The sequence below is a fragment of the Castanea sativa genome, chromosome 1 (assembly GCF_040712315.1).
Source record: "Castanea sativa cultivar Marrone di Chiusa Pesio chromosome 1, ASM4071231v1".
NCBI classification, from domain to species: Eukaryota; Viridiplantae; Streptophyta; class Magnoliopsida; order Fagales; family Fagaceae; genus Castanea; species Castanea sativa.
The window spans coordinates 42,760,294-42,773,316 of NC_134013.1; the positions used below are offsets into that span (position 1 = coordinate 42,760,294).

The following is a 13,023-nucleotide window of genomic DNA, read 5'->3' on the forward strand; positions in this document are numbered from 1 at the left end:
TGTCTTTCCCGGGCTTTAAGCCCAGCATTGACCTCGCAACCACTCATTCCCCAAACAAAAGCACAATCTCTAAAAAAACAAAAAACAAATTAGTAATTACCATACGCGTTTTATTTTTGTATTTTTATTTTATATTTTTATACTTGTTGCTTACAGCGACCCCAACTTTTTTGTTGCTCGAACATGCACCCCACGTTTGCCAAAAACAAAAAAAACAAAAAACAAAAAAACTTGAACTCAAACCACTAAAAACTCTCTCTCCCTTCTCTATCGTCAACTTTGCAAAATAGTTAAAACCGTTCCATTTTTTCCACCTCTAACTTCTCTCGTTTTTGGAGAGGAATCTCCTCTTTCTTTCTCTCTCTCATACAACACAACAGCAACAACCATTAACGGTTTTGTAACTTGATTAAGGTTTTCTAGTAAACATAGTCAGGTTTGTTTGTTTCCTGACTCATATTTATTTTGTTATACAATGGTCCGAGCCTTTGGACGCCAAAATACCATACAGAAGTCAAGATCTTTCAATCTAAAAAGGATGTTTGAGATTCCGGGAAGACAGATTCAGAGTTTGATATTTGAGAATGGACATGATGGAGGTATTGTAGAAGAGAAAATTATTGCCAAAAGTTTTGATGTCAAGCGTGTAGCTAGTCCATTGGAGCCCCAACACATAGGCTGGTCGCTTAATCATGACATGGGTCCAGTTTCCCGCTTGGAAATTGGAGTTCCAGCCAAGGTTGGAAGTCCACATACCAAGGCAAATTCAGGTAAAATCATCTTTATTCATATTACATGCATGCACTTTAAATTGCATCAGTTCTATCTCAATCTCATTATCCCAGTACAATGACATTTTCTGTTGTTTTTAATGGATATATTTAAGGTTGGAATCTCCCTTCTCCTGCTTAAAATGTATTAAAAAATTTCTCATTACCCAATATGCGAAAAATAAGATAATGTTCTTGGGTTATCATCATGCTGGTGCGATTTATGGTGTGGTCTAGGAAATAATTTCTTTAGCCTAATGAGTTGTTTAATAAAATTTATATGCGGTTCTATTCAGATATAGAAATGATGAAGGAAAGGTTTGCTAAGCTTCTTCTTGGTGAAGATATGTCGGGTGGTGGAAAGGGTGTTTCTTCGGCTTTGGCTTTGTCAAATGCCATCACAAACCTTGCTGGTACTTTCTTTTTCTTATATAATATTTGTTCACAAAAGAAATGCTATATTATGACAACTGGAAATGGTTTCTTTTTGAAGAAACAAGATTTTTTTTCCTTCCTAAATTATGTATATCTTAAATTCAAACATTGCCCTAAAAAAAAGTATAACAAATACACTTCATGCATGGGGTTCTTCTCTATTGCATGATGCTATCAAGGTTTTAGGGCAAACAATGATTTTAGTCTTTAAATTATGTGTTAGAGTTTTAATTTGTTCCAAAATTATCGTTTGTGTTAATTTAGTCCATAAAATTTTGAAAAAATTCAAAGTCATCCTTACCTCCAATTTTCTGTTAAAATCCTTGAAATCACTTTATAAATTGAGTGATTCATCTTGTTATTAACGTTGATTTGTAATAATATGAGACCAAAGTGCTTGAAAGAGACATGATTTATGAGATTTCAATAGTTTACTTTGATGGCAAGTGGGGAGGACGGGTAATATTGAACCATTTTTAACAATCTATACTTCGTAGACAAAACTGAATTATAATACATAATTTAGGAAACAAATTAATAGTTTTTCCTATTTCTTAAGATTGATAGGGAAGAGTACACTTAAGGGATGGGGATGCTAATATATATGCTATTTTCTCTTGTTGTTTTACAACAATGCAGCATCTATATTTGGTGAAAAATCGAGGCTAGAGCCTATGTCTCCAGAGAGGAAAGCAAGGTGGAGAAAAGAAATCGAATGGCTTTTATCTGTAACTGATCACATTGTTGAATTTGTTCCATCACAGCAAAAATCCAAAGATGGAAAAAGTATGGAGGTGATAAATCTCTCTTTATCTCATAACCCGTGTAATTTTGACCATGTTGATTGCCTCTCAAATATTTTTCTATTATGATTTGATAGATAATGGTAACTCTCCAAAGAAGTGATCTTCTAATGAACATCCCTGCCCTCCGAAAGCTTGATGCTATGCTCATTGTAAGTAATAAGTACTGCTCCTCGTTTCAATATATAGAGGTTTATTCTTCCATCATATAGCCTAGATTTATACCTTTTGCTGATGAAACTATAATGAACAGGACTACCTGGATAACTTTGGAAACCAAAATGAGTTCTGGTACGTGTCTAAAGACGCCAATGAATCTGAAAATGGTAATGTCCCAAGAAATGAAGACAAATGGTGGTTACCAACTGTCAAAGTCCCACCAAATGGGCTATCAGATATATCTCGAAAGTGGCTGCTCTTTCAGAAGGATTCTGTGAACCAAGTACTAAAAGCAGCCATGGCTATAAATGCTCAAGTACTATCAGAAATGGAGATCCCTGAAAGCTACATTGAATCCCTACCAAAAGTAATTAATAAGAGGAAAGATTCATTATTGATTAGCTTTACAATATTGGTTTTGTTACTTTGATTTTGATTGTCTTTGTTATGTTTCTACAGAATGGTAGAGCAAGCCTTGGTGATTCAATATATAAGAGCATTACAGTAGATTATTTTGATCCAGAGCAATTTCTCTCAACCATGGACTTGTCAACAGAGCATAAAGTACTTGACCTTAAGAACAGGATCGAGGCTTCAATTGTGATTTGGAAGAGAAAGATGACCAACAAGGATGGCAAGTCTTCCTGGGGTTCAGGTGTGAGCTTGGAGAAGAGAGAACTCTTTGAGGAGAGAGCTGAAACCATCTTGCTCCTACTAAAGCAGCGGTTTCCAGGAATTCCACAATCTGCACTAGACATATCTAAGATCCAATATAATAGGGTAATAACAATACTGCAACTAACCCCCTTTTTTATTTTTATTTCTAAATGTTTCTCAAACTACTTAAGACTCAGAAACCTATTTTCTGCTAAATATGTGCAGGATATAGGACAGGCTATTTTAGAAAGCTATTCAAGGATAATAGAAAGCTTGGCATTCAATGTCATGTCTAAAATTGAGGATGTCCTTTATGCTGATTCTCTCACTCAAAACCCATTACTAGCAGAATCCAACAGGAACCGTTCAAGGGATCCTTCAACGTTGTCTGGTGAAGAGGCAGACAAGTGGTGTGCTGCTGAGACACCAAATTCGAAGACACTCTCGGATTTCATGGGTTGGAATCTGGATCAGGGAGCTACTGACATGAAGAAGAATGACTCAACAGGTTATATGGACAGCCCAGTAAGAGAAGAAAATGATACCCTCAAGAGCAAGATAGCAAACATTGTGACCACAAAGAAAATATCCTATTTAGAAAAGCTTGAGAACCTAAGTGGTCTAAGAAGTCCAACAGCTCGCCATTAGTGCTAGTAGCATTAGAAGAAACAAGATGAAAGAGAAAAGGAGGAAAAGGTAGAGAAAGATAGTAAGAGGGCTATATATCCTGTCAATGTAAATAGTCAGACCCATGTAGGATTCTGTTGTGTTTGTAATTCTTGTATCGTGCTTCCTTCCTGATGTAAATGTGGAAAGGGAAGTCAGCATTTGATTAATGGGTTTGATGCATTTGGAATGTGCTCTAGCTTTCTTGACTTGTAGCCCACGTACTCTTTTATTTATGTACTCTTGGTTTGATTTCATCTTTACTCTCTCAACATTTGGTCTTGATGACATATGGCCAGGAAACTGTCTGCATATAGGACTGCCTTAGAAAGAAAGAAACAAGGAAAAAAAAGAAAAATATAATTTCCAATTGAAAAACTCCTGTGAATTTGACAAACCACAAATTCATGAGGCATTTAGCAAATATCTATTTACTGTGCAGTGCAGGAGAGAGAACAGGATATTCATTGCTGACAGTTAAAAATTTCATTGTGACGTTTCACTTCAGCTAAGTTTTGATTGAGTTTGATGTTGCAAACAAATTTGGTTTCCTATAGCTTCAAGCCTTAAGGTGCAAAATGAACTTTGATAATTTGAAATTTATTTTTCTGAAATTTATTATTTAAGATACATGGATAATATAAATTTTAATCACAATGTAGAGTCTTCAAAACCATTATTCTACACTCATAATCAATGTTAACGTATGTATAGTATTGTGGGCTTGGCCCAACTAGATTACTTACTTGTATAGCACACATTGTACTACACCCTTACTTGTACTGCACTCATATTTTCTTGTACTGCACTCATATTTTCTTGTACTGCACTCATATGTCTCCTATATAAAGACACTCATGTATATTGTTTCAGTGAGAAATACAATACTATTGAATTCAGTATTTCTAACATGGTATCAGAGCCACTGCTCTGACTTTTTCTTAGCAGTTTTGTCTTTATTGGTGTAACTCCATTCTTAATATTGCTTCCGCTGTCACAGCAATTGCCACAGTCTTTTGCCGTTGAACCTCCGAGTCTTCCAGACATCATCCTTAGGTTTCAGACCTGTAGCAGCCGCTGTTGAGGAGTTCGAACACTGCAAAGACCACTGCCTTTTCCGGCACCGCCGTGAATCTTGCTCCAATAAATTTTCTGAAGGTACCACGAAGACCGTCTTGCATCGATCTACCCGTTCGTGGAAGCCTCGAAGCCATTGGAGACCGCACACGCCGATCAAAGAACCTGCGCTGAAGCTCACGCGCTACACGCGCCTCACGCACCGTCATCCCTTCTAGGCTGACGTCATCTGTGACGTCATCAATGCCACGTCAGCCCTAACTTACGTCAGCATCCAGTCACCTGCTAACGTCAGCGACATGTCATCTTGCTGACGTCATCTCAAACTGTTGACCGCTGACTTTTTTAGAGTTGACTTTTTGTAGCCCAGGTTCTCCTTACTCAGTTTTTCGCGTAGATTTCATTTTTGCAGTCTGTTTTTGCATATTGTGTCTCTAAATAGATAAAAATGATATTTTTCTTCCTCGCCCCATCAATACTGTATTGGAGGGGACTAGGAATTACTTATCTTAGTCTCAAGCTATGCGCAGTTTTCTTAAGGGTCGCATGCTCTGGCATTATTGTACTGGTACAATCACTATTCCTGTGAAGGGGGCAAGTGAAGAAGATACTGTCTTCCTCAGTCGCATGATTGAATGGGATAGTCATAATCACATGATTCTCACATGGATTCGAAACACTTCCATTCCCTCCATCTCCAATCTGCTGGGCAGCTTTGATTATGCGAAATCAGCATAGGATATGTTGGCCAAAAGATACTCTACTACACATGGATCCATGAAATATTAGTTAGTGGTTGAATTGCATTAACTCAGGCAAGAACCGGGGCAGTCCATCAATGACTACTATGATCAGCTTCGCTTCATTTGGGACCTAATTGACATTTCTAATCCAACTTGGGCATGCTCAAAAGATACTTAACAATATGTTGCTGTTAGAGATGAATTTCGTCTCTATAAGTTCTTGATGTCACTCCACAAGGACTATGAGCCCATTCGAGGTCAGCTTCTTAATCATAGTCCTCCTCCCTCTCTTGATACTGCTGTGAACGAGTTAGTAAGAGAAGAAGCTCGCCTTGCAACTCTTCAAGCCTAGGATAAGTTTAATGTTCTGGCCCTTACTCCTTCTGCTCCACCCATAGGTCAACCTCAACACTCAGGTGATCCTTCTGGCTCCAGCAATCGTCGCAGACAGACCAACAAAAAGTTCTGCAACTATTGCAAGCGTCCTAGCCACACTATTGAGACTTGTTATCGTCGCAACAAATCTACTGCTGTAGTTGCTAATACTGAGTCTACTCCGCCAATGCCTCCCATTTTAGCTGAGTCCTAGTCTTCTGGATCCACTATCAACTTCTCACCCACTGAACTACAGGAGATCATAGCTCAGGCTGTTCGTATGGCTGGTAATGCATCTTTTTCCACTGCTTTCTCAGTTTTACTTGGTAAGTCTCAAACTTGGCCTTTTAATTCTGCCTGTTGCAATCACATGACACCTCACTTGTCCTTATTCTCCAAACTTGACCCTGCACCACATCCCCTAAATATTCACATAACTGATGGTTCCACCATGCATGGGAATAGTCTAGGTTTTGTTTCGACCTCCAACCTCTCTGTTCCTGGGGTCTACCATGTCCCTGACCTATCCTATAATTTGTGTTCTGTGGGACAATTAGCTGAACTAGATTATCGCATTATTTTTGACTATTCTAGGTGTATTGTGCAGGATTCGAGGATGGGGCAAGAGCTTGGGACCGACCCTAGAGTTGGGCGTATGTTTCCCGTGGACAATCTTTATCTTCCACTTGTTGCTCCGTGTCTGTTGCTGCTGTGGTGTCTTCCTTACCCTCTCTCTCACTTTGGCACTCTCGTCTTGGTCATGCACCCTCTTCTCGGGTACAACAGTTAGCTTCTAAGGGTCTGTTAGGTTCTGTGTCTAAAGACAATTTTGATTGTACTTCATGCCAATTAGGAAAACAGCCAGCTTTACCTTTTAATAATAGTGATTCTATTTCTAATAGTATTTTTGAGTTAATTCATTCTGATGTTTGGGGACCCTTTCCTGTTGCTAGTATTGGTGGATCTCGATATTTTGTTGTTTTTATCGATGATTATTCTCGTTATAGTTGGATCTTTCCTATGAAATCTCGTTTTGAAATTTTGCCAATATACAGTAACTTTGCAAAAATGGTTGAAACCCAATTCTCCAAACGAATCAAAATTTTTCGTTCTGATAATCAAGAACTTTCAGCAGTAAAAATTCTCAGAAAGGAACATATCTTTAGCTTTAGGAGAAGTCATAACAAATAGAAATTCCTAATTTGGTTCAAATTCAATGGCATTTGTGTTCTCATGGTCCTAATTCTGTGATGAACTCCCAATAGAATGACTTCATACATTTGCATTTTGCTAAAAAAGGCATTCCTCCAATACTAAAATGCCATTACCGGAAGGCAAAAGAAAAACCTGCAGACCCTTATGATTCATGCTGTTCGTTTAATTCTCCTTATGAGGGACCAGATGTCACCACCCTGCGCTGACTTTCTATGACGTTCAATTGTTTGAGTACCCTGCAACAAAAGAATGCAAAATGATGGAAATGAACAAGTGATGCAGTGGTATAACAAGGATTAAATATAACTTCGCCTACCTGGAAATGAAATGTAGGATTTGATCCTTTTGACAATACTGACAAACCATCGTGAACAGGCAATACTAAACAAGCCACACAATAGAACAAAAATATTAGTAGATAAGCAATGTAAGTCCCAAATAAAAACACATCTGTTATTACTAAAAAAAAAAAAAAAAACACATCCGTTACATATGAGAGGAAATTTTAACCTAATGATGAGTTGGCATTCTCTTTCTCAAGAGATGGCCTCTGTGTGTTTGTGTACAAGAAAAGTGGCACGTCCTCTTCTCTGTTAAGTTCATGCTTATCTATCATTTTGCTGTTAGTTTGATCAACGATATCCCTGCATTTATAACAAATTGATCAAAAAGACGGAAACTCAAGTTCTATCCCAGATTAAGTGATGACATAAAAAGTTCATTTTGCATAGTAAGGCTACCATGCAATGCTTATACGTGTGCAATATGTGTATAAAATCCACATTGCACTCCAGGTTGTACCCTTTTCTTTGTTGCTATTTTGTTAGTCTTACTTAAGGAAGTATCGCATGCATGCTCCACATAATTGATTAAATAGGTTCTCTTGTTTGAAGCTTTTTAGTCATTTGACAAGGTGAAGCCATGCAGGTAAACATCCTTAATTTCAGTGTCATGTATTAGAGAGAAAATTTGTACCTTGAACCTTCATTTGATTTCTCAACATTTTCATTTTCTGATCAATGAGGGAAAAAAAGAAGCATCATAAATTCAGAAAAGATAAATATGCATTGATATGAGACAATTCAAAAAGAACAATCAAAGTTGCAAGAAGAAACTTCTAAATTTTATTGAAAAGAACCAAAGGGTGATATGAGACAGTTACGCATTGATAAATAACATCGAGAATATCTTGTCAAATTCTCACTCCACCGTAGTTTAGTTAGAGCAAGCTTGTGAGCATATTGTTCACATAAGAGAAGTCTCTACCAAGCAAGCACCAAAAAAGCTAAAAGGATTAGTACTTAATAATTTTCCAATGATATCTGAATGACATTATGTGCTGAGCAAAGCAATACTACTAACTTGCTTTAGGCAATTGATTCGAAACTCAGCCTCGGAAAATGCATTAGTCTGAGAAATGTGACAATCAAGGTTGGCAGAGGCACTTCCAAGGTGGTCAACAACAGTAACTACTGCCCTGCATATGTACTCTTTTGTGTTTTCCATCACACTGCAAAAATATGTTAAGGAATTAGGGGGCCACATATTGATAAACGACCAACCGTTTTCAAATACCACAAAACGGCTGACCGTTTTAAAATAATACAACAATGACCTACTGCTAAACCACTGACCGCCTTTAGCTATCTTATCAAATGCCTTTAAAAAAAAAAAAAGACCATAGGATAAAGTGTGAATTCTTGAGATATTAAGCCTTGAGATATCAAGAATTCATACAAGTATGAATTCTTGAGAGATTTCTGTTGTCTTTATTGGTTTCATGCTGACATTAAACCATTTAATGGGCTTGTGTGAAGAGATATTAAGCCCATATTGATGGCCTTGTCTCTTACCACATTGAATTTGAGCTGAGTCAGAGTAATCTTTGTGGGTTGAACCTTTTTTTTTTGGATTACCCGTGTGTGTTGAACTAGTCAATAGTCATGAGTCATCTTTTAATTCTCGTTAATGTTTGATACAGTTTATTTTTCAACTTTTTGAAAATAAAATTTTTTTTAAAAAGTTGTACCTAGAAAAATGTAAAATTTAAAGATGTTGAGATTTGAAACCACAATGCTTATTGACAAGCATTCACTATTATTGAATAGGACAAAATTTAAATACAATATCTTACATATTGTTCCTTAGGTACCATTTTTTAAAATTTAGACACCTGTTTAATTCAATAACTAACACCGTTAACCTCATCCTTTTTCTTTAATTTTTTTTTTCTCTTTCAGATGTGCTTAAAACAAAGTTAGAAAACTTGTTTGCAAAACCATAATCCCAGCCGCTCTAACTTCTCACACTCTCTCGATTTCAAAATTTTTTAAGAAATCCAGATCTCAACTTCCCAAATGATAAAGTGGTCTTAGCCACTGAGAATCAATGACAATGCCAAAACTACGCCACTTTCAAGTAAAGGCTCTCAAGTCTGAACGCCATTTTGATATGGACGTTATTTTTGACCAAAAACATCAAAGATTTCTCAATGTCTTTGACCCAAAGGGTTGTAAAACATCTTGGCTTCTCTTCAATGTTCTATTCCAAAAGAATCTGATCTATTTTCCTTGACGATGAGTCAGACAAACAAAAATGAAATGCTGAAATTCTGATTTCTTTAAAAATTGAGAAGTTCAAGAGTATAAAAAGCTAGATAGGTTAGGGTCTGGGTTTTCTCGTGGGTAAAGGCCTTCTAAATGGGTTTGTTTTTAGTTACAAAGAGAGATAAAAAAGAACGAACGAAAGAAACAAAGAAATGAATAGTACTAATAGCATTAGCAAGAGTTATTAAATTAGACAGGTGTCTGAATTTTAAAATGAGTACCTAAAGAACAGTACATAAGGTAGTGTATCTAAGTTTTACCCTATTGGATATAAAACACTTAACTATTTTCCTGAAATTATAAATTTTTATCAAATTAGAACTAGTAATTAAATCCCAACACTAAATTATTGAAAAATCCCATAAGAGGGAGTATGAATATTTATTTATCGGCATCTATGATGAGCTTATTTTTATGAATTTATTTTGCTTACTGGGTAAAATCACAGGTATGCCTTGAAAGATGTAAACCCATCCGCAGGAACTAATAAATTACCTTCAAAATTAGAGTTTGGGCCGTCTGAGTGCTGTCCGCTCACTTTTTGAGCTAGGAACACCACCTCAAATTAGGTCCACCAAGTGGTGGTCCCAGATTTAAGAAAAAAAGTAAAAAATTATATTATATACATCATCAGATTGGGGGCTAAACTAAGCTTGAGCTTGATTGTTATTATTATTACAGTATTATTTTGATAAAACTATCGGGCAAAATTAGAAAATAACAATAAGTTCCAAACAATCTCGATAGCTACGTTTCCAGACTATTTAGGAAACTAACATCTCGAGTTTAAGATACTTGATTTTGCTCTTTGAATTCGAGTCTAAGACACTCGATTTCTATTCGTGGAACTTGATTATGAAATACTCGAGTTCTTGCTCTGCACGTTTAAAGAAAAAGAAATAGAGGAAAACCCCAAACACCCGAGGAAGAAGAAAAGCATTGCAACAAATCCTTTCCCTAGAGCCCTTGCCATCGCCGTTTGGAGCTTTTGCCACCTGAGTTCAATCCGAGCTGGCCGCCATTGCTTGTATTTAGTCCAAGTTGAATGGTGGTTAGGGAGATCTGGGTTCGTGGGTGGAGTCGAGGACATGGGTTCTTTGTTTTTGATCTCTCTGGGTTCGTTGTTTTTGTTAGGGGTTTGGGTTTGTTGTTTTTAATTTGCCTTCTCTTCTTCTTTGTTGATTCGCATCTGCTTCTTCTTTGTTCATCTGCATCTGCATCTAATTCTTTTTTGTTCTTTGATCTCTGCCTTCTTTGTTTCATTATTCTTCTTTGTCAATTTCATTATGGAATTCGAGTCTTAAAGACTAGATTTCCACGTGAAAAAATCATGAAACTCGAGGCTGATTGGCTCGAGTTCAAAGAGCAAAATCGACCCTTATAGTCTCGAGATGTTAGTTTCCTAAATAGTTCGAAAACGTTGCTAACTAACAAAATTGTTTGAAGCTTGGTGTTAGTTTCCAATTTTTCCCAAAAACTATCACACTTTTTATATATTAAAAAAAAAACCTATATAGTGAGTTGAAACATAATCTCAAAATACTTTCTTTGATTTTAGTTCAAAAAATAAGTATGTAGAGTGTGTATGGGAGCGGATAATTTTTTACTGAAATTTTTTTACTAAAAATATGCTAGAGTATATTTATGAAAAAAAGCTAAGATATATTTGTGGAAAAACGATGTTTTAAACAGTAGATAAAAAGATAAAAGCAATGCTGGAGCTGATGCTTGTATGGTATGGTAACAAACACTACTTTTGTTTTGTTTTTTTAAGCCCCGAAAAGAGGCAGCCCACTATACTATCACATTAAAATGAGAAACAGATGGTATAATGGTGGACAGTATAGAGAATTAGAGAGTAGAACACTAACACTTTCTTCTCTTTAGCATTCGAGAAAGTGGTTTCACTGTAATCGGCAGCATAATGAAGCTGAGAACGTAACTCTCTAAGTTCCTGCAATCACAAAACTATTAATGATATAGAATCTGTTAAAATTAGCTATGATATATTCTATGTTGAGTATGCTTGAATATATGCAGAAGAAAGAAGTATAAAATAGGAACACAAGAACATAAGGCTTATGTGGTTCATGCTTACAGCCTACATCTAAAGAGGAAACCCTTAAAAGTTACATTTTTATTATATAAGAATGTAATACAAAATCTGTATTATAATGAACCATAACATGAGTATATTTAGTAAACTAAACCCTAAATTAATAGATTTTTAATACAAGTAAGAGACTTGACTTGCACGCAAAATAAAATTAGACTTGAACCTATGTTAATGGGTTAATATATCTCTAATGGGTTAATATATGTCTAACAGAACCAAAACGCACAAAATATTCGCACAAAAGAAAGAAAGAAAGAGTAACATGGCATCGTGGAGATGAAAATGAAAGTACACCTGGAGAGACTTTTCAAAGCGTGTGATGTCGTCAGACTCAGCATCTAGATTTTGAAAGGAAGAACAAGACTTTGAGTTCTGCATTCTCTCTTGCTTTCAGCTAAATGCAGCTGAACTTAAATGTAGAGAGAGGGGAGAGTGAACCTCAAGGATATAAATACAAGCTATCCAGCTTATCTCTCTTTTAAAAAACCAGTGGATGAGTTGGATGGAGTTTTTTATAAAACTGTGAGAGAGAGAGAGAGAGAGAGAGAGGTGAGTGGAGGCTCGTGATATATTGTTCTGGATATGGTCTGGTATTTGGAAAAAACAACAAAACCCCATTAAAGAGAGAGATTCTGATAATGCTCTAGATGCTGCTACATGTACAGGATGGAGGAAGATGACAAAAACAGCTTCAGCCCCGTGATTTTGTGTTCGTTCCTTTCTAAAAGACCACCTGACAACATCACTTAAATACCAAGGATTTGCCTTTTTCCTTGCAAAACAAAATTGTGTTTTATTTTTATTTTTTATTTTAGTTCATATATATTTTTTTAGACTACAATTTAGGAGTCCCACACCCTTCATTAAATTGCCCCGTGAAACAACTTCTTTAAATTATATGTACTTTTACACTTAAATAAAATTATATATCAACTATCACAAAATAATAATAATAATAATAATAATAATAATAATAATAATAATAACTAGTCGTGAACTCGTGCGATGCATTGAAAAACTATTGACTAAAAGAAAAATTCAACAATGAGTAAATAGATTTTTGCTAGTTAATATTTTTTAAAAATGAAGAAATATTTAACTTCTATGTTTTTTCATAGTTTAGAAGTGTTGTCTGATATAGAACGTTATTGAGTTGCAAGTGCATAGCTACCGGAACTTACAAAGTAATTTACAATTCCTAAATTAATAAAGCAAAACTCTCAGTAGTTATATATATACCCATGTACGGGGAAGGGCCCCAGGCCCATTGGGCCTTGGACCCTAGCTTTGTGGCACCATACAGGGAAGGACCCTAGGCCCTTCGAGCCTTGGGCCTTGGCCTTGAGGGACAACATCTGACCCTATCCACGTTGGACTTATGACCTCGATCCGAACTCACCT

General features: G+C 36.1%; 2 protein-coding genes across 5 annotated transcripts; one reads left to right on the forward strand and one right to left on the reverse strand.

Annotated features, from left to right (window-relative positions):
• The first annotated feature begins 284 nt into the window (after positions 1-284).
• Positions 285-3,753, forward strand: LOC142631945 (rho guanine nucleotide exchange factor 8). The gene is made up of 7 exons (XM_075806321.1): positions 285-770; positions 1,067-1,183; positions 1,845-1,999; positions 2,086-2,160; positions 2,262-2,534; positions 2,627-2,947; positions 3,050-3,753. Exons 1-7 carry the CDS (start codon positions 476-478, stop codon positions 3,470-3,472), a joined length of 1,659 nt encoding a protein of 552 aa, XP_075662436.1. The 5' UTR covers positions 285-475; the 3' UTR covers positions 3,473-3,753.
• LOC142631955 (uncharacterized) lies at positions 3,671-12,185 on the reverse strand. 4 transcript variants are annotated; one of them, XM_075806356.1, is made up of 9 exons: positions 11,917-12,155; positions 11,378-11,460; positions 8,263-8,410; positions 8,063-8,162; positions 7,876-7,912; positions 7,411-7,544; positions 7,217-7,281; positions 7,014-7,136; positions 3,671-3,793 (listed from the first exon to the last, which is right to left on the reverse strand). In XM_075806356.1, exons 1-8 carry the CDS (start codon positions 11,998-12,000, stop codon positions 7,050-7,052), a joined length of 738 nt encoding a protein of 245 aa, XP_075662471.1. In that variant the 5' UTR covers positions 12,001-12,155; the 3' UTR covers positions 3,671-3,793; positions 7,014-7,049. The 4 variants fall into 4 exon arrangements, with proteins under 4 accessions (XP_075662471.1, XP_075662455.1, XP_075662462.1 ...); XM_075806340.1 differs by having other exon boundaries at positions 3,674-3,797; XM_075806347.1 differs by having other exon boundaries at positions 3,791-3,809.
• Between the last annotated feature and the right edge of the window lie 838 nt (positions 12,186-13,023).